Source organism: Heteronotia binoei, chromosome 13 (genome assembly GCF_032191835.1).
Source record: "Heteronotia binoei isolate CCM8104 ecotype False Entrance Well chromosome 13, APGP_CSIRO_Hbin_v1, whole genome shotgun sequence".
Lineage (NCBI taxonomy): Eukaryota > Metazoa > Chordata > Lepidosauria > Squamata > Gekkonidae > Heteronotia > Heteronotia binoei.
Genome location: NC_083235.1, coordinates 19247617 through 19265899, shown reverse-complemented (window position 1 = coordinate 19265899; position 18283 = coordinate 19247617). Strand labels below are relative to the sequence as shown.

General features: G+C 46.0%; 2 protein-coding genes across 4 annotated transcripts; one reads left to right on the top strand and one right to left on the bottom strand.

The window, feature by feature from the left end:
• Positions 1–288: 288 nt before the first annotated feature.
• UBL5 (ubiquitin like 5) lies at positions 289–7552 on the bottom strand. 3 transcript variants are annotated; one of them, XM_060253537.1, is made up of 5 exons: positions 7354–7552; positions 5227–5362; positions 3043–3126; positions 2035–2072; positions 289–543 (listed from the first exon to the last, which is right to left on the bottom strand). In XM_060253537.1, the coding sequence occupies exons 2-5, from the start codon at positions 5280–5282 to the stop codon at positions 500–502; spliced, it is 222 nt and encodes a 73-aa protein (XP_060109520.1). In that variant the 5' UTR covers positions 5283–5362; positions 7354–7552; the 3' UTR covers positions 289–499. The 3 variants fall into 3 exon arrangements, with proteins under 3 accessions (XP_060109520.1, XP_060109518.1, XP_060109519.1); XM_060253535.1 differs by having other exon boundaries at positions 7205–7472; XM_060253536.1 differs by lacking the exon at positions 7354–7552 and adding an exon at positions 7014–7271.
• Positions 7172–17254, top strand: FBXL12 (F-box and leucine rich repeat protein 12). The gene is made up of 4 exons (XM_060253534.1): positions 7172–7529; positions 10539–10611; positions 11815–12615; positions 15465–17254. Exons 1-4 carry the CDS (start codon positions 7438–7440, stop codon positions 15501–15503), a joined length of 1005 nt encoding a protein of 334 aa, XP_060109517.1. The 5' UTR covers positions 7172–7437; the 3' UTR covers positions 15504–17254.
• The last annotated feature ends 1029 nt before the right edge of the window (positions 17255–18283 follow it).

Below are 18283 nucleotides of genomic sequence, written 5' to 3'. Positions count from 1 at the left end.
AAAAAAAGCCCTGCCCAGAATTAAACTTTGTCAGTCCTAAAGGCGCCACTGGACTCAAATTGTGTTCTGTTGCTTCAGACCAACACAGCTACCCATCTGAAGGTTAGCATCCTCTACTCCAATTGGCAGCAACTCTTCAAGGTTGCAGGAAGAGGCCCTTTGTATCATCTAGTCTTGGAAATGCCAGGGACTGACGCTGGGAGCTTCTGAATGCAAAGCAGAGGTTCAATCACCGAGCTGCAGGCCCTCTTACACATAGAATAATTTTTTTTCATACTGGACACAAGGTGTTGAAATCACGTTTATTATAAACATCCGTATATATTTAAACAAAACAAGGGAAAACTGGTTTTCTGGTTTATTGCCATCAGAGCTAAAATGCTGCTAATCAGATCTCAGATCCCAAAACATCACTGACGACGACAATGAATTTAAAAGAAAACAAACAAAAAAAGGCATTAAAAAGGTAGCATCTGCTTTGCAAAAATTGCAGCGCGTGCTACTGGTAATATAATTCCAGGTTCATGCCGTCATGAATCTCATCTGAAAGAAAAAAGTTAAGGAAAGTGACCCTGGAAATATTCAGATATAGTGACTATGAAAAGGGGAGGCCAGTGTGTTGTTGTTCTTTTGCACTTAAAAGTTTTATTAAGTTTCAAATAAAGGAAAAGGAGAAGGAAAGAATAGTACAGGGGATATGGGGAAATTAGGGTTGAAGGGGGAGAGAAAATGTCTCTTTAGTTTACATTCTCTTATTACAAAATAACTAATTCTATTAATTCACAATCTGAGTATCATTTACAATTTATATCTTCCGTTTTGCCTCTTAAATCCTTTTATTGCTTTATAACTCTTTTTTTTAGCTTGCAAATATACATTTCTTATAATTGCACCTTATTCAGTACAGTATGTGGTACTAATTCCTTAGCCTATATTTTTATATACAAATATGTTGTCACTTAATTTCCTCAGATTCCAAACTCATACTACATCCAACCAATCATAGAGTGGCTGCCAGGTCTTCTTACTATCTTGCATGTTTCCTTCTCTTAGTTTTACAGAAAGTAAGTCCATGCTTACCTGGCAGGGCTGTGTGTTTGGAAGGATCTTACCATATAGCAGAATGAGAATCATTTGGGCTTCCAATTTAATATTTGTCAGCTTGTGAAACTGCTTTGTGAGGAGTCAAAATACCGATTCCTCTAGATCAGTGGTCCCCAAACTTTTTGAGCCTGTGGGCACCTCTGGGATTCCAACACGGCAGGGTGGATGCAGCCACAAAATGACTATCACAGGAGGTGCAGTCAGCTACAACATGATTGCCGCAGTCACACAGTAAAAATCTTTGTGCTGTGGTGGCAGCTGCTGCCAAAGCAATATTTTAGAAAATCTGCACAGCCAATGAAGAAGAAGATATTGGATTTATATCCTGCCCTCCACTTCGAATTTCAGAGTCTCAGAATGGCTTACAATCTCATTTATCTTCCTCTCCCACAACAGACACCCTGTGAGGTGGGTGGAATTGAGAGAGCTCTTACAGCAGCTGCCTTTTTAAGGACAACTCCTACGAGAGCTATGGCTGACCCAAGGCCATTCCAGCAGGTGCAAGTGGAGGAGTGGGGGATCAAACCCGGTTCTCCCAGATAAGAGTCTGCACACTTAACCACTACACCAAACTGGCTCTCATGAAATCTCCATCAGAAGCCTTGGTGGGCAAAAGCCACACCTCTGCCCGCCACCTTTGAAAAACACTTGGCGTGCATCAGGAAAGGTGTTGGCAGGTGCCCCAGCAGCCATGGTCACCATTTTGGAAATCTCTGCTCTAGATCATCAAGGGCTGTTCTGGCAGCAGTTTTCTAAGACTTTCAGACAGAGAAAGGCCATTCCTAACACCTCTCCTAAGAGTGGTCAAAGCTGCTGCATTCCTTCCCTCCCTTCCTTTCTCCTACAGCCCTATTTCCAATGGCTGTCCCTTGCCTCTTCCCCATCACCTCATCATTTTACTGCCATCCCATCTGGCTTGTTTAAGGATACAGTCTGCCAGCGACACGTGGTCCTTGAAAATTGTGTACCTATAGCATTGTAAAAACACAAAAGTCGACAGTAATTTGGTACCCAGTTAAAAAAAAAAAGACAACACAATGATGACTGCACTAAAACATTTTCAACTATCTTGGTTGCAAAAATATCCAAAAGAAAGCGAAGACAATTTTATTAGGAACGTCAAAACTAAGCAATGACTTTTGCCCTCTCATTTATAATCATGCATGGTAACCCAACGAATGCTCACAACATGGAAGCAACAGGATTCTGGGACCGTCAAAACATGTACTGTATCACTAAGCTATGACAGATAAGAACAGGGGTGTCAAACATGCAGCCTGGGAGCTGAATTAGGCCTCCGGAGGGTTCTTATCAGGCCCCTAAGCAACTGGCCATTGTCTGCTTCCTTCTCCCACTCTCTTGCTTCCTTCTACATAACAGCTTGCTTTGCAAGGCTTGCTCAATTGCACAAGAACTACAGAGCAAAGCCTCTATTTTCTCCATTAGCTGAGGCTTCTCCCTTGGGGAGGAAGGTGGAGAGGCAGAGCTTGTTTTTCAAGGCTCTCTCAATCGCACAGCAGAGCTACTGAGCCAAGCCTCTCTTCCTTCTGTTGGCTGAGGCTCCTCCCCCTCCTCATCCCTTGGAGAAGGAAGGAAAGAGTCAGCATTTCCATGGCCCAGTTCCCTGGATCCCATGGGAGAAATACAAAGAAAGCTAATGAGTGCTAACGTTTTAAGCATGTTTTACTTTAAGATTTTTTAAAAAATCTTTGCGTTTTTCTGTGTCCTTTACTTTATCTTACCTAATCTTAAATAGGTACACACATGGTCCAGCCCAACAAGGTCTCATTTATGTCAGATTCGGCCCTCATAACAAATTAGTTCGATACTCCTGGATTAGAATTTATGGAACTATCTTTGCCCCCCACCCCACCCCGTTGCGTGCGATCCTGCCTTCTGCCATGTATCAAACAAGGCCCTTCTCTCCCCTCTACTCACCATTTCTTTAACACGATCTTGTCCCACCGAGTGCCCGTCTGGGCAGCGATGAGTTTTTTCAGGTCCCGAATGGTGTCATCAGGGCTGGGCAGTGGTACCAGTTAAGGAAACCTGTCTCAAAGGGAACTCTGTATCTCTTACAGCCAACCAAGATGTTGTTGCCTCCCCAAAACACCTCTATGATGCCATCTCTCTCCTCCTCTTTGCCCCCCAACCTCCTCCATGAAGCCTTTGCATTAATCCAGACATTCTCAAACTGTGGCTCATGACCAAAAGTGGGTTGCACTGCTCTCACAAGGGCTCAAACCATTGAAATGTGAACAGTCTAGAGGGGAGGGTCTAGGGGGTGCCTTTTTCCAGCAGCAGGAAAAGAAGAGGGGCCTGCATTCCCTTCTTCCATCCTCTGCTCTGCAGCCGCATTCATTCCCAGGAATTGCACCCCTTCCCAGTCCAGCCCCTGAAATAAAGCAACATGTAATCAGGTAGCACTAACGTTACTGTCAGGACTTCTGAAGGCAAATCCAAAACCGGGAAATGATCGCTGAAAGCACCCCGTGTACCCCAACTGACATCTGGTGTTGCAAAGGGCACCACCAAAAAGACTGTTCTTGGGTAACTGCAATCAATGAAACCACAATCCAAGGTGGTATTCTCAAAGATGCTTTGAAAGATGTTCACTGGATGACAGCAGCATTGCTCTGTCTTCTATAGATCCATGATTTTCTTCTACCTACGCAGGTGATGGGAGAACCTGCAAAGCTGCACTCATATTCCCATTTTCTTTTTAAATAGGGTGATTCTTTACTCCCACAAAAACTTTACCAGTAGGGGACAACTGATACTCTCCTTCTTATTTATGAGCATCAGTGCATGTCAAGAGCTATGCCCTTCCCACCAATGTATCATCAAGTTATCCTTGCACTCCTACCAGAGGGTTACAGGATACTCCCACACACACATACACAGAAAACAGTAAGATGGATGTATCAACCCTATAGAGAACCTTCAATGTTGAGAGAGAGAGAGAGAGAGAGAGAGCGCTCTGTAATCGCTTGGTGATTTCACTTTATACTTAGGGTTACCCAAGCTGTGTTGGGAGATTCCTGAAGATTTGGGGGTATAGCCTGGGGAGGGCAGGGTTTAGGGGATGGGAGGGAATTCAACAGGGGCATAATGCCACTGAGCCCTCCCCCCCAGCTGTGGGCACCTTTGGAATGCCAACACGGCATAGTGGGTGCAGCCACAAAATGACTACCGCAGGAGGCGCAGTCAGCCACAACATGATCCCCCCAGCCTGTTGCAGTAAGATGCACAGATATTTAACTGATTTAGTGATCCCTACATATCGCAGGGCTTTTATGTTGGCCAGATTGAATGCATTTCCTTCCAAGGTCTTGCAGGGGAGATGTCTCCAAATTCCTTCTCATTAAAGACTTAGTTCCTGCGGTGCAAACCCCCCTAATATTGAATAATTGTCATCTATATGAAAAACCCTGTCAGGAATTGTTTCGCAGATTCTCCCCACCTACCATCAATCAGAATAATTTGTCTTTCTGTCGATTTTTCCTGAATGACTCTAATTCAGAAATTAGCTATGCTGTTGCAAAATTTTTGGCCACCATTCTCCAATACAACTCTGGCTATGCTTGATTTTATGTCTAACCTAAGTGCAATCCTATTTTGTCTAGCCAAATCTTTTTCTGTATTTTATGCTATGCCATTAAAGGTTTGAAATTGAATCGATCCCCCCAGCCATTTCCTCCAGGGGAACTGACCTTAGTCATCTGGAGATCAGTTGTAATTCTTAAAAGATCTCCAGGCTGGCAACCCTATTTATTCTAGTCATCTCTCAAATGGCTGGTCATTAAAACCTAAGATGCCCAGTGAGAAAATCCATCGATAGACAGGAAAACTGTTGCCTTTTGCCCCCTCAGAAAATGTATTCCTCAGCAGTGAGATGAAACCAGGAAAAACCATCTACACCATGTTGAGAATGAAGGAGACTGTCTTCTGGCTCTGCTCTCCTCCCAGGTGAACGGTACCCATTGGAAATTGCCTTCCCCAGTCAGTGAACCCCTTTCTCAAGTGTCAGAGGTCCCCCCCAACCAACCACAACAGCTGGACATCAGGCAGGCTGATATCTCTACTGGGTGGACAGAAGCTGCATTCCAGCAGGGTGGATACTTGCACTTCACTCGCACTTTCTTGCCCAGCCGATCATTGCAAACTACTTCGATCATCCCGATCTAACGTCCAACACCGACTCAGATGCAAGAGGCTGTTCTGAATGGAACCTCTGGCCTCCCCCACGCTGGAGGTGCTGTTGGGAAAGAGAAACAGGAAGAAAAACAGATTTTTGTGACTGTTGGCCATGGGAAGGTTTGTGTCTGAAACGTTTGGAGCATTAGCAGGGATTCAATCTATGTAAAAGCTATAAAGAAGCCAGGAGTTCCACTCAACAGAATTTTGTCTTCATGGAGAAGATGGAGGTCTCTTTACTTACAAGGTCTCAAAGGAAGCTGGAGGGAATTACTACCACCCTACCTCAATGTTACATAATTAATCTTAAATTATTGACATGCTGTATGCTTTTATTTTTTTTTCAAAATTTTGGAAGCTGCCTCAAGCCAGTTCTTTGGAAAGGTGGCAAATAGCCTTTCAAACCAAACACAGATTGGTCATTGTCAATTTGGCAGGCTACATAGCAGCAAAGATCCAAGAATGCATACAGTGCATTTATGCTTAAAGCAGAAGTTTGAAACTGCACCAGCCGTTAGGAACAGAACACTGGATTCTTAAACCCAAGTTCATTTCTTAATAGCACCTGCAGAAGGCAACCTAGACAGCCTTAGTGGACTAGTGGCTTAGACACTTGCCCCTGGGAAACCTGAATGTCAAGTCAGAGAGGAGGCACACAAGAAGCTGACTTATACAAAAACACTGGTCCATCACGGTCAATATTACTCAGACTTGCAGTTGTTCTGCAGGACCTCAGGCACAAGTCTTTCACAACCCTACTGCCCGGTCCTTTTAGCTGGAGATGCCAGGGATTGCCAATCAGAACAGATGCTCTTACCAGTAAGCCACAATCCAACCCCTGAAAGAATATGGAATGATACAGGCTAACTCCTCAAACGACAAAGAGAAAGTTTGTGCGCACAGAGCTTTTTTTGGTAGAAAAAGGCCCAGCAGGAATTCATTTGCATATTAGGCCACACTCTCTGACACTAAGCCAGCCAGAACTGCGTTCCTGCTTTAAAAAAAAAAAAGCCCTGTGTATGCATGTGTGTATAAAAAGGTAGTCTGCTGTGCAAGCACCCAGTCATTACAAACTCAGTGAGTAACATCACAGCCCAACGTTTTCTTGGCAGACTTCTATGGGGTGGTTTGCCATTGCCTTCCCCAGTTATCTACACTTTACCCCCAGCAAGCTGGGTACTCATTTTACTGACCTCGGAAAGATGGAAGGCTGAATCAACCTTGAGCCAGCTACCTGAACCCAGCTTCCACCAGAATCAAACTCCAGTCATGAGCAGAGCTTGGACTGTAATACTGCAGTTTACTACTATATACCATGAGCCTCACTTATATAATATATAAAAACATGCAGACACTGATATATAGAAATACACCAGAGGTGGCCAAACTTGCTTAATGTAAGAGCCACAGAGAATAAACTTCAGATGCTTGAGAGCCACAAGGAAGGAAAACAGATGGGAGATGGAGTAGGAAGTGAGAGGTGGAAAGAAAGCAACTTTAAGTTCAAATGGATTCTCCAAGCTGCCAGCTGGCTTGGCTCAGATAGGTGATTAAAAGAGACAAATGCCTCCTCCAAGCCAGCCGACAAGGCAGTGGGGGCTTCAAGAGCCACACAATATGTGTGAAAGAGCCACAAATTGGCCACCCCTGGTACATACATACAGGCTCCTATACTTCTTAAAATCAGGACGAACGGGGAAAAAAAGGAGAACCGGGGGAGGAGGAACAGGAAGCGCCCCTTCGACGTCCACTCCAGACCAGCGAAGCCTCAGCAAACAGGAGCATCAACTAATCCGGACTGAGCGAGGCGTATGCACATGCGCCCTGGAGGCCTCTTCGCCTCCCTTTTCGAGCAGCCACGGAGGAACCGAGACCCAGAGCGGCAGCCGCTGCCCCCACCTACCTGCCCCGACCAAGGGCGCTGCTTCAAGAAAAACAGCCCCGAAGCTCCCTCGTTTCCACCCAGGCTCAGGTGCCAGGACTGGAGAACAACGGCGCAGAAGCGAAAGTGGCCTTTCACCCGGAAGCGGAAGTCGTTTCATCGGTTCTCACCGAAGCAAACATCCGCCGCAGTCAGTGAGGCAGCGATTCAACCTAAGAGCTCCCTGCGCCGAGAGGGAGGAGTAAGTGCGGAGAATGGAGCGTCAAAGTCTCTCCGCGCTCCCGGACTCGCTGCTGCTCCAGATTTTGGAGTTGCTGCCGCCGCGTGACCGGCTGGGCGGAGCCAGGTGGGCTAGAGTTGCCAACTCCAGGGTGGGAAATTCCTGGAGATTTGGGAGGTGGATCCTGAAGAGGGCGGGGTTTGGGGAAGGGAAGGGAAGGACTTCACTTCGGTGTAATGTCATAGCTTTCCAACGCGGCCAGTCTCTGCAAAGGAACTGGGTTCTGTCGCCTGGAGATCAGTTAAAATCCCAGGGGATCTCCAGCCACCACCTGGAGATTGGCAACCCTAAATAGCGCTTAGGTCTTTTTCTTCTTCTTCTTCTGCTTCTTCTTCTTCTGCAGTGCTTTAAGCTGAGTTCTCTATAAGCTGAGTGTGAGGTAATTCACAGCTTTTTAGTTTCTGGCTCACACATTTTTGTATTGGGAAGGATAGCCCCAGAGCAAAATAGTAGCTCACAACTTTAATGCCAGTATCTCATGAAGTAGAATTTTTGTTCACAAGACTCCGTAGCTTAGAGGGGGTGTTGGCTTTCGGCCTTCCTTCCTCCAGTGGACCAGGGGGGTGAGGGAGAAGACTTTTTAAAACATCCTTTTAATCTAACAGATAATTTTTTCTTTATCATAACTGCTGCTTCACAGATAAAGGGTCAACAGGTGTATCCAGAGCCAAAGTTATACATTTGGATCCTCCACCTGCCAAAGGCTGCCTCTTTCAAATGCAGTGGTAGAAACAACAGTGTGTAGGAAAGCCGCACTTCAAAATGCATTAGAGTGTGTAACTGTGCTATCCTGTGCAGTCTGTCAAATGCATTTCCTGTTGGTCGTCTGCTTGTCAAGCAACTGTCAAACCACAATCCTTTGTATTTCGCCCAACAGCCCGTGTCTGTGGCTGTTGTCTCACAAGGCCATGATGTGCACCTGGTATTTTGCCATGGGGATGGTTAATGTGGAAGAATCTGTGTCTTGTTTTTGTAGCCCAATCTGAAGCATGTTTTCTCAGAAGTAAGCCTTATAAATTCAAGTGAGAACGCACCTTTGTGCATTCCAGCCTTAGTCTTCTAGAAATGTTACTATTGCATTTGCAACGATGGTTAGTACCAAGTGAATTTTTAGTATATGTTTTACCATATAAAAAGGAGAATGACTGTGCATCAGGAAGTCACATGAATTAATATTTTTTGCATATATATATTTCAAATAATATATACGTATAGAAAACATAGTTAAAACATATGCTAGATTCTCTAACTGTGCTGTACTATGTAGTTATTGCAGTCTAAGCCCATTGATTTCAGCGGGGTTACGATAAAGTAACTCTACATAGGATTGCACTGGAAGTTCAATAAATTGGGTTGGTGGCTTCATTTGTAGGTTGTATTTTTTCCTTTTTTGTGTGTGTGCCATTTAAAAAGTAGAGCCTCCTGTACATAGAACTCAGATTAATGTTTTCTGCAAATACAGTTTCCAACTATCTGGAGAAAAAAATATTCTGTGTCTCTAATACAGGCTTATTTATTTACATTCCATGAAAAATTTAAGCTGCCCATTTCCGTATATGAAACCTCTATTACTAAATTAAACAAAGGTAAAGGTAGTCCCCTGTGCAAGCACCAGTCGTTTCTGACTCTGGGGTGACGTTTTCACAATGTTTTCACGGCAGACTTTTTAATGGGGTGGTTTGCCATCGGCTTTTCCAGTCATCTACACTTCCCCCCAGCAAGCTGGGTACTCATTTTACTGATCTTGGAAGGATGAGTCAAACTCAAGCCAGCTACCTGAACCCAGCTTCCGCTGGGATCGTACTTCAGCTTTACCACTCTGCACCACGGGGCTCTTCCCTGTTACTAAATAACATCCCATTAAGTGTTTGTTAAAAAGGAGAGATCATTTTTGCTCCAAGCAGTTGGCAGTCCTATCCACACATTGTAATATAGGCCATCAGATAAAAAGAACACAGAAACTTATAAAAAGGGGGATGGAAGGCAGGTTTTACCAGATAAAATGTTAACTGTGCGATCTGAAGCAGAGTCATACTATTTGAATACATTGAAGTCAATGAAGTTAAAATGATGTCTGTTCAGAATTTCATTGGCACCACTTTACAGTTAGCCTCATTAAAAACTATATGCATCTCCCAAACCCTTAATCATATCATCAGCTGAGCAAATATTAAAGACCACTTTTAGCCCATTATTTCAGGACAGTTCCCAGTCACCACATTCTTATTTGTAGGTAAGCATCAACACACACCTTAGGCAAAGAGAACAAGGATTATTGATGCATTCTTATAAATGCACTGTTGATAAACAGTGGGCCACCACAGCCATCCCAGTTAGTCTAAAAGTTTGACTCAGTATAATAATACATTATTCTAATTCCCATTTTTCTGGGGGGTGGGAATTGCAAACAAACGTTTAAAGTGGCTAAGATACTATACTTTACATTGACACTCACTTTTAAAGGAAGTAAAAGATTTGAAAAAGTAGTAGAAAATTGAAGAAAACTTTATTCTTGCCCAAGTTCCCCATAATGACATCAAATGGAACCTGAATTTAGGGCTCCTAGATCCAAATCTGTCTCTAGTTTCCACCCCCTTTTGAAGAAGATATTGGATTTATATCCTGCCCTATACTCTGAATCTCAGGGTTTCAGAGCGGTCACAATCTCCTTTACCTTCCCCCCCTTCACACACGCACAACAGACACCCTGTGAGGTAGGTGGGGCTAAGAGACCTCTTACAGCACCTGCCCTTTCAAGGACAACTCCTACTAGAGCTCTGGCTGACCCAAGGCCATTCCAGCAGGTGCAAATGGAGGAGTGGGGAAGCTCTGGAACCAAAAGATTTTACTTACCTTTTTTTCCATTTCTTCTGGGTTCTCAAGCTGAGCAGAATAAGTCCCATTTGTGGCTTTCCCTTCTCTGTCTGTGATTCAAATGCACCAGTCTTCTTACCAACTTCACAACCACATAGCTTGATTCATCTTCCTTACTGCAGCTCCCACTTCTGTTCATGACCCTTTCTCAGAGGAGTGGTCGTGGCTGATAAGACTTGACCCCTTTCCTTTTTAATTCAGGGTCTGCAGACGCTGGCATCGCCTGGTGCGAGATAAGTTGCTTTGGAGGCATTTGGACTTGACTCCTTACAAGGTATGAGTGCCCATCTTCCCTCTTCCTGTTGCCTTTGGGAGGAAATAGTACTGATAGAAATGGTTGTGTAGAAAAATCCTAGCAGATGTGTTTATCCTAGAGTCAGGTGCTCTGGATCAAAGCCATCTAGCAGTTGGATGGGCATGAGGCTTTCTGACCGCGTATACAAAATGATGGAAGTGAAATGTTCACATTTGCTTCCTTTTGCAGAATTTATTCCGCTCTTTCTTGTTCTGAAAGGAAGGCAAAAGAAACAGGCAGGATTTTCAAGCAGCTCCACTTTGCAGTCCTGCACAGTCTGTGTGCCTTTGCAGGTTTACCCAGAAGCAAGTCCCACAGAGTAGAACAAAACTTATTCCCAGCTATACAACAAAGTAGGAGTCAAGTATCACCTTTAAGACCAACAGAGTTTTATTCAGAATGTAAGCTTTTCGTGTGCTTTAAACACACTTCATCAGACCAGGAATCAGGTACAGTGAGCAGAGCTACATATAGCTGGTAGGCAGTGGTTTAGAATGACAGATTAATAAAATTAACAAATTGAGCAAACCCACATCAAACGTTTGCTCAATTTGTTAATTTTACTGTTCTGTCATTGGATCTTAAATTTGTACCATTTTGCATTCTAAACCACTGCCTACCAGCGATATGTAACTCTGCTCACTGTCCCTCATTCCTCGTCTGATGCTTAGAGCACACGAAAGTTTACATTCTGAATAAAACTTTGTTGGTCTTAAAGGTGAAACTTGATTCCTACTTTGTTCTACTACTTCAGACCAACACGGCTGCCCACCTGGATCTATCCCAGCTATACAACAGTCAAGGAGCATCTTTAAGTTATGGTCCAGCATTGCTGGTTTAAGATGGGCACAGCTCTTCTTTCTCTAAACTCCTAACCACAAAGGCTTATTTTCTCACTTCCAACTTCGACTAATAACTTGCACAAAGCTTAATTTCCTTGCTGTTGTTGGTCTTTAGCCAGTCTAGCTTCTTCCAAATAACAACACTCTCACCTCTTATACCTGGGGCTTTTTTTGAGCAGGAATGCAGTTCTGGCTGCCTCGGTGTCAAGGGATGTGGCCTATTATGCAAATGAGTTCCTGCTGGGCTTTTCCTACAAAAAATGTCCTGCTTATATCCATGGAACATTTACAACTTTTGATTTGCGCTTCTTACTGGTCCGCTCCCCTTCCCTGTATTTAGATGTCCTCCAAGGTCCTGTGGCACCTCTTGCGAAACCATCTCCGAGGCAACCTGAGGACGCTGAGAGCTCGGGGATCCCTCTACTCTGTCCGGAAGCAAGAGGTGTTTTCCGCAGCATTGATGCAGGCCTTGGGCAAGCAGTGCCCCAGCTTCCGTCACCTGTGCCTGAGCGAGACGGACCTCCGCTCTCTCCCGTATGAGTGTATGCCCCCGTCTCTCACAACTCTGGAGCTGAGCCGCTGCGAGATCCCTTCTGCGTGGTTCCAAGGTCCCAGCGCCTCCCAGACCCCTCAGGCCTTCCCACGACTCCAGCACCTCGTCATCCAGAACGTCCCTGCCTTCTCCAACCAGCACTTAGCAAACATCGCACGCTGGGGCACACTCAAGACTCTGGTTCTATCCGAGGCCTACCGGGTGACAGAAAGCGGGATCCAGACTGCAGCGCCGTATCTGGGAGAGCTGGACTCTCTTGCCCTGCGCCAGTGCAGCATTGATGATTCAGCGACTCATTTCATTGGGCGCCACATGAAGCGCCTGCGCCTCTTGGACCTCAGCGGCAATTCCTCCCTGACGGACACCTGTCTCCCTTGCTTGAGTGGCTTAGCGAGCTTGGAAGACCTCCGTCTCGAAGCCTGCTGCGGACTTTCTCCGGAGGCTGTTGTAGCCACTTGCCGGGCGCTGCCTCGGCTGAAGCATCTCGACTTAAGCAAGGTTGGGTTCGACGAGCAGACGATTCACCGAATCCAGGCCGGGTTGCCGAACTGCGCGGTGACATGCGCCGCCTCTGGCAGAGTTGCCAAAGTAAAAGCTTAGCAAACACAGAATCCCGTTGATGTGCGTAGTTGAGAAGGTCGAAAGGCAGAAGGCTGGGGGCAGTACTCCCTCTTAAGCTGCAGAGTCTTCGGAGCAAAAATCCTGCTCCGTGAGCTACTGGCATTAAAGTAGTGAGCTACTGCAGTTTGCTCTGGAGTTATTTTTCCTGACCAAAGAAAAAAATGCATGAGCCAGAGGCTAAAAAAAGCTGTGAGCTAGCTCACACTAACTCAGCTTATAGGGAACAAAGCAGGAGTCAAGGAGCACCTTTAAGACCAACAAAGGTTTATTCAGACTGTAAGCTTTCGTGTGTTCTAAGCACACTTCATCAGACAATAGTATGGAATGGCAAGCAGTCCTAAATATACAGAAAGTGGGCAGTGAGTTCGATCTATCAGCTTAGAAGCCTCAGAGGGAACACTGGTTGGGCGGGGTTCCTCGTGCTTTTCAGTAGCTCCTCTAGTAAGCCACAGGGAGGATTCCCTGTCCCACCATGGAGCACAGCTGTAGGGGAAGGTGGTACTTTTATCAGAGAGCATCAAGAGGCAGCAGTGAAGACCCTGCTGCATCACACATAGTCATGTGATTGCTGGACAGATAGCAAAGCCGATTGGGGGAGCAGATGACGTTGCTTGCCGGTGCTGGGTCCTGCTCAGTGTTCCCTCTAAGCTGAATTAGTGTGAGCTAGTTCATAGATTTTTAGCTTCCAGCTCACACCTTTTTGTCTTCGCTCAGGAAGGATGGCCCCAGCGCACAGTAATTGATGCAGCAGCTCACAGTTTGAATGCCGGTAGCTCCCAAAGTAAAATTTCTGCTCACAAGACTCTGCAGCTTAGAGGGAACATTGGTCCTGCTGTCTGTTTGGAAGCTCTATGCCCTCATGGCGATGCAGCTGCGGCCCGGATGACACCTCCTGACGCCCTCCTGTAAAGGCTCCGCATCCTCTTTCAGTGGCACTCACCGGTGGGCGCAAGAATCCTCTCCATGCTCTAGCCTGCCACACACTTTCAGTTTAGCAATAAACTACAAATACAGGAGGTGCAACAAGGCCTGCTTCTCCCTTGGTTGGTGGGCTCATATCTGGGTGAAACACAGGCTTCAGATTCAGCAAGCGTTTACGGGAGTGTAGCTCCTGACCCTTTCTGAGGGTTCTCCCTCTTCCTTCCCACCTACCTTTTCCAGGTGCAGCTGCATAACAATCCCTGGATTAGGAGAGCAGCCAGCCAGCCAGCCACCAGGAGCTTTGCCACATCCCTAGCAGCCCTTTAAACCCTGGAGATGCTCACACCACCCTTTCTGCACTTCTTATGTGATTTTGGGCAGCGGGTGGTTTGCTGGCCTTTTGACTGGGGGGAGTGGGCAGCCCAGGAGAGCCTCAGGTGAGCTAGGCCTGCTTGGGCTGGCTGGATCTCCAGCCACCCCAAGTAGGCTTCGCTTGCCCAGGGCTCTCCTTTCTTGCATCAGGTTGATTTTGGCTGGTTGTGGGGGGCATATGCTACTGAGTTATGCTAATGAGCTCCACCAACTATTTTTCTACAAAACGACCCCTGGTGAAACATAATTGTAAGCCTTAATGGAATACCACTGTTTACCCCAAAAATAAGCCCTTTCACATAGGAAAGCAGCTGTTAGGGAGAGGTGGCCGGCTGTCAGCTAGCCTTTTCCTTTGCGTGCTAGTTTTCTATAGGTAGACTCTTTTCTTTTTTCATGCTGAAGCACTGAATCTTGGGAGCCCTAACAGTTTGAATTGATACTGCGCTGACATAAATCTCAACATTTCCATGAGCACCAGTCCCTTAGCCAGGTTTTCTTTTTGGCTTGTGGAGAATTTTTTTGTTCCTGGAAGAGGGAGGGTTTGCCATCAAAGGCAAGACTTCTCTCTCTCTCTCTTTCCTTCCCCAGCCCCCTCCCACACACAGCAGGGAGGAAAGGGAAGCCTCTTGCTGCTTCTGGTCAGTTTCCTTCCCCTCTGACCAGCTGTTAAACCTTTCACATAGGAAAGCAGCTGTTAGGGAGAGGAGGCTGGCTGTCAGCTAGCCTTTTCCTTTGCATGCTAGTTTTCTATAGGTAGACTCTTTTCTTTTTTCATGCTGCAGCACTGAATCTTGGGAGCCCTAACAGTTTGAATTGATACTGCCTTGACATAAATCTCAACATTTCCATGAGAACCAGTCCCTTAGCCAGGTTTTTTTTTTTTTGGCTTGTGGGGAATTGTTAAACCTAACAGCTGATCCAGGGAGAATGAAACTGACCAGAAGCTGCAGAGCGGCTTCCCTTTTCTTCACCAGTCTCCCTGCTTCATCTGGGGCAAGGGGGTGGGGAGTCTAGCATCCTCCTGGGATGAGGCAGGGCTCCACTCCAAATACCAGCTGTGCAGTGCTCCCTCTAAGCTGAGTTAGCGTGAGCTAGCTCACAGATTTTTAGCCTCCAGCTCACACTTTGTCTTAGCTCAGGAAGGATGACCCCCCCCCCCCCAGGGCACACTAATGTATGCAGTAGCTCACAACTTTAATACCAGTGGCTCACAAAGTAGAATTTTTGCTCACAAGACTCTGCAGCTTAGAGGGAATATTGCTGCTGCGGCTATGGGCCCGATGAGAACTTAACCAAAGCAAATATTTGCTAAAGCACTTTCTCCCCCCCCCCCTCCCCCTGTTCCAGGCTAATAGTGAGGCAACAAACCCACCCCCACATTTAAAAAAAAATGAATTGCAGCTCCTCGAATATGAATTGTATTTGAGCGGAGGGTGTAGATCACACCACTGGTTGTGTTCCTGATTAGGGTTTTTCCAGCTCCCACCCCCCCTTTAACTCAGCTCCTTGATTCCCTTCTGCAGCTGGACAAAAGAGTACGAGGACTTGAGCCAGTGCTGTAGCTGAGTAAGGAGACCTTCACAGCTGGAGGTGAGAAAGCGCAGCCCCTCCGGAATGAAGCCTTCCGGGAAGGTCAAGAACAGGCTGGTCTTCTGGAAGGAGGACGTGCTGCAGTGGCGCCTCCTAACCAATGGGACGCTGTCCTCTGTGCTGGGCTTCCTTCACCCTTTTTACCTTCCTCACCTCACCACCACCACCCTGGTTGACAGAATATGGACAGGGTACTTCAGTGTTTCCAGACTATTCTTTCTAGGACTCTGTTCACTATTCATTGTTCCGCTCCTCTGTTCTAGGCCATCGTATTCTGCCTTCAGTTGCTTTCCCTGGTCCTTCACTCTGCCCAGTGCTCTGAGTCCTGGTGTCCAGGAAGGCTATCTGATAGTATCTTGGTGACCCTGGTTTCCTTGACTGTCACTGTGATGCAATCATCTGAGTCTGTGATGTGATCACCTGGCTCCCTCAGGGGAGGGAGGTTTGCAATCAAAGGCAAGACTTTTCTCTCTCTCTTTCCTTCCCCAGCCCCCCTCCCCTCCCACAGCAGGGAGGAAAGAGAAGCCTCTTGTTGCATCTTGTCAATTTCCCTCCCCTCTGGCCACCTGTTAAACCTAACAGCTGATCCATGGAGAGTGAAACTGACCAGAAGTGGCAGAGCGGCTTCCCTTTTCCTTCACCAGTCTCCCTGCCTCTTCTGGGGCAAGACGCACTGGGGGTGGGGAGTCTAGCGTCCTCCTGGGGTGTGAGGCAGGGCTTATCCCTATAGCGGGGCTCCACTGCAAATACCCTGCTGTGGCTATGGGCCCAATGAGAACTTAGCCAAAGCAAATATTTGCTAAAGCACTTTTTCCCCCTGTCCCAAGCTAATAGTTTTAACCACAGCTGCCCAGACGCTGACAAGTATGGATACTCCAGGCTGTCCCTAACTTAGGCACAGATGCATAACCAGAGCATGGCAGCAGGAGGCAGCTGTACATGCTTTAGCCGTGTCTTTCCCAAGCTAGGTGTGATACTGTTCTGAATTGAAAGCATCTTTGTTATCATGCAGCCAGCCGCCTCCTAGGGCTCATCTTTTGTAAATCTCAGGAAATAATGTTTGTTTGTTTGTTTGTTTTAAAACGGAAATGACAATTGCACTTTTAATAATGATAAATGCCTGAACCATGAGAATCTTGGCGTGGATCCAGCAGAGTGTATATCCATGGACAGGAGGGTGCCTGGCTTTCTTGCCTCCCCCGTCCTGCCGCAGAATGCCCTCCGGAGTGCCACTCATAACGGACAAGGGTCCCAACTCGTAGTGGACAAAGGGACCCCTGGTGCAGTGTTTCTGGGTTTGTTTTGATCTGCAGTGGGAGGGGGAAGGTGGGAAATTGACTCTCTTTAGGTGGAAATCCATTTGCCCATGGAACATTCTTCTGGAGTCCAAGCCCTGATTTTGTGCTGTTTTTAAACACCTGCCTTTCTGCCTGATATCTGAAAGTAAACTCAGATAGGATTTTACATTCCAATCCTGTTCAGTAATTTATTACGGTACTGAGCCAGACAGTATATATGGGAGCAATAGTTATAAAACAGAATCATAAAATATATCCAATATTACTAAAAAGTGTGAAATATATATATCAGTTTTCTTTAAAATTGTTATATATATATCCAATCCGTTATTTGTGCTGATGTCTGTATTCTTTCTCCAAAAATTTTAATATTTTGCTTTGATTAGCTTTTAAATGATAATAAACAGAACGGCTGCAATTCTGAAGAATTTATTTTTATCTTTCCTCACAAAACCGTTGCTAGCTCACGTTGTTGCAGGCTCTTGCTGGTTGCCCTTTAGATTCAGCCGGAAGAGCAGAAAGGCACAGAATATTTTCTCCTAAAACTGCAATAACATTTAAGGGTCTGATTTTTGAATGCCAGAAATAACTGTAGTTCTAGCTGGCTCAGTAGTCAAGCTTATTTTTTTTTAAACCACCTGAGTTTAAATAGATCATAGACAAAACCCAGGAACTTGCAATTATAGCAAATAATGAACTGCAACCCAGATTGCTCTGATTGCTGATTGGTAGAGCTTGCCAGATCTCAGAGGCTAAGCAGGGTCAGCCCTGACAAGTATTTTGTATGAAATGAAGCTTATATGAACATATGAAGCTGCCTTATCCTGAATCAGACCCTTGGTCCATCTAAGTCAGTATTGTCTACTCAGACTGGCAGCAGCTCTCCAGGGTCTCAAGCTGAGATTTTTCACACCAATTTGCTTGGACCTTTTTTGTAGATGCCAGGGATTGAACCTGGGACCTTCTGCTTACCAAGCAGGTGCTCTACCACTGAGCCACCGTCCCCATTGTGTGTATGTGTAAATCTAGAGCTTTTTTTTGTAGCAGGGACTCATTTGCATATTATGCCATGCCCCCCCCCCCCGATGTAGCCAATCCTCCTGGAGCTTACAGGGCTCTTCTTACAGGGCCTATTGTAAGCTCTTGGAGGATTGGCTACATCAGGACTGTGTGGCCTGATATGCAAAGGAGAACTGTTACCCCCCCCCCCAAAAAAAAAGCCCTGGTGATGGCTACTAGCTCACTGTTGTGGGAGGGACAGGTTCAAATTGGGTAGAAGCAGGGCATTTTTTGTAGCAGGAACTCCTTTGCATATTAGGCCACACACCCCTGATGTAGCCAGTCCTGGAGTTTATAGGGCTCTTCTTACAGGGCCTACTGTAAGCTCTTGGGAGGATTTGGCTACATCAGGGGTATGTGGCCTAATATGCAAAGGAGTTCCTGCTACAAAAAAA

Excerpts from the sequence above, each read along its gene's own strand:
- UBL5 (XM_060253537.1), bottom strand. The coding sequence starts at position 5,282 with ATGATCGAAGTAGTTTGCAATGATCGGCTGGGCAAGAAAGTGCGAGTG. Across the intron at positions 3,127-5,226 it reads AAAGTGCGAGTGAAGTGCAA|CCCTGATGACACCATTCGGG; the intron begins GTATCCACCCTG and ends ACCACTGCCCAG. Across the intron at positions 544-2,034 it reads CCACGTGTCGCTGGCAGACT|ATGAGATTCATGACGGCATG; the intron begins GTATCCTTAAAC and ends TTTTTCTTTCAG.
- FBXL12 (XM_060253534.1), top strand. The coding sequence starts at position 7,438 with ATGGAGCGTCAAAGTCTCTCCGCGCTCCCGGACTCGCTGCTGCTCCAG. Across the intron at positions 10,612-11,814 it reads TGGACTTGACTCCTTACAAG|ATGTCCTCCAAGGTCCTGTG; the intron begins GTATGAGTGCCC and ends CCCTGTATTTAG. Across the intron at positions 12,616-15,464 it reads CCTCTGGCAGAGTTGCCAAA|CTGGACAAAAGAGTACGAGG; the intron begins GTAAAAGCTTAG and ends TCCCTTCTGCAG.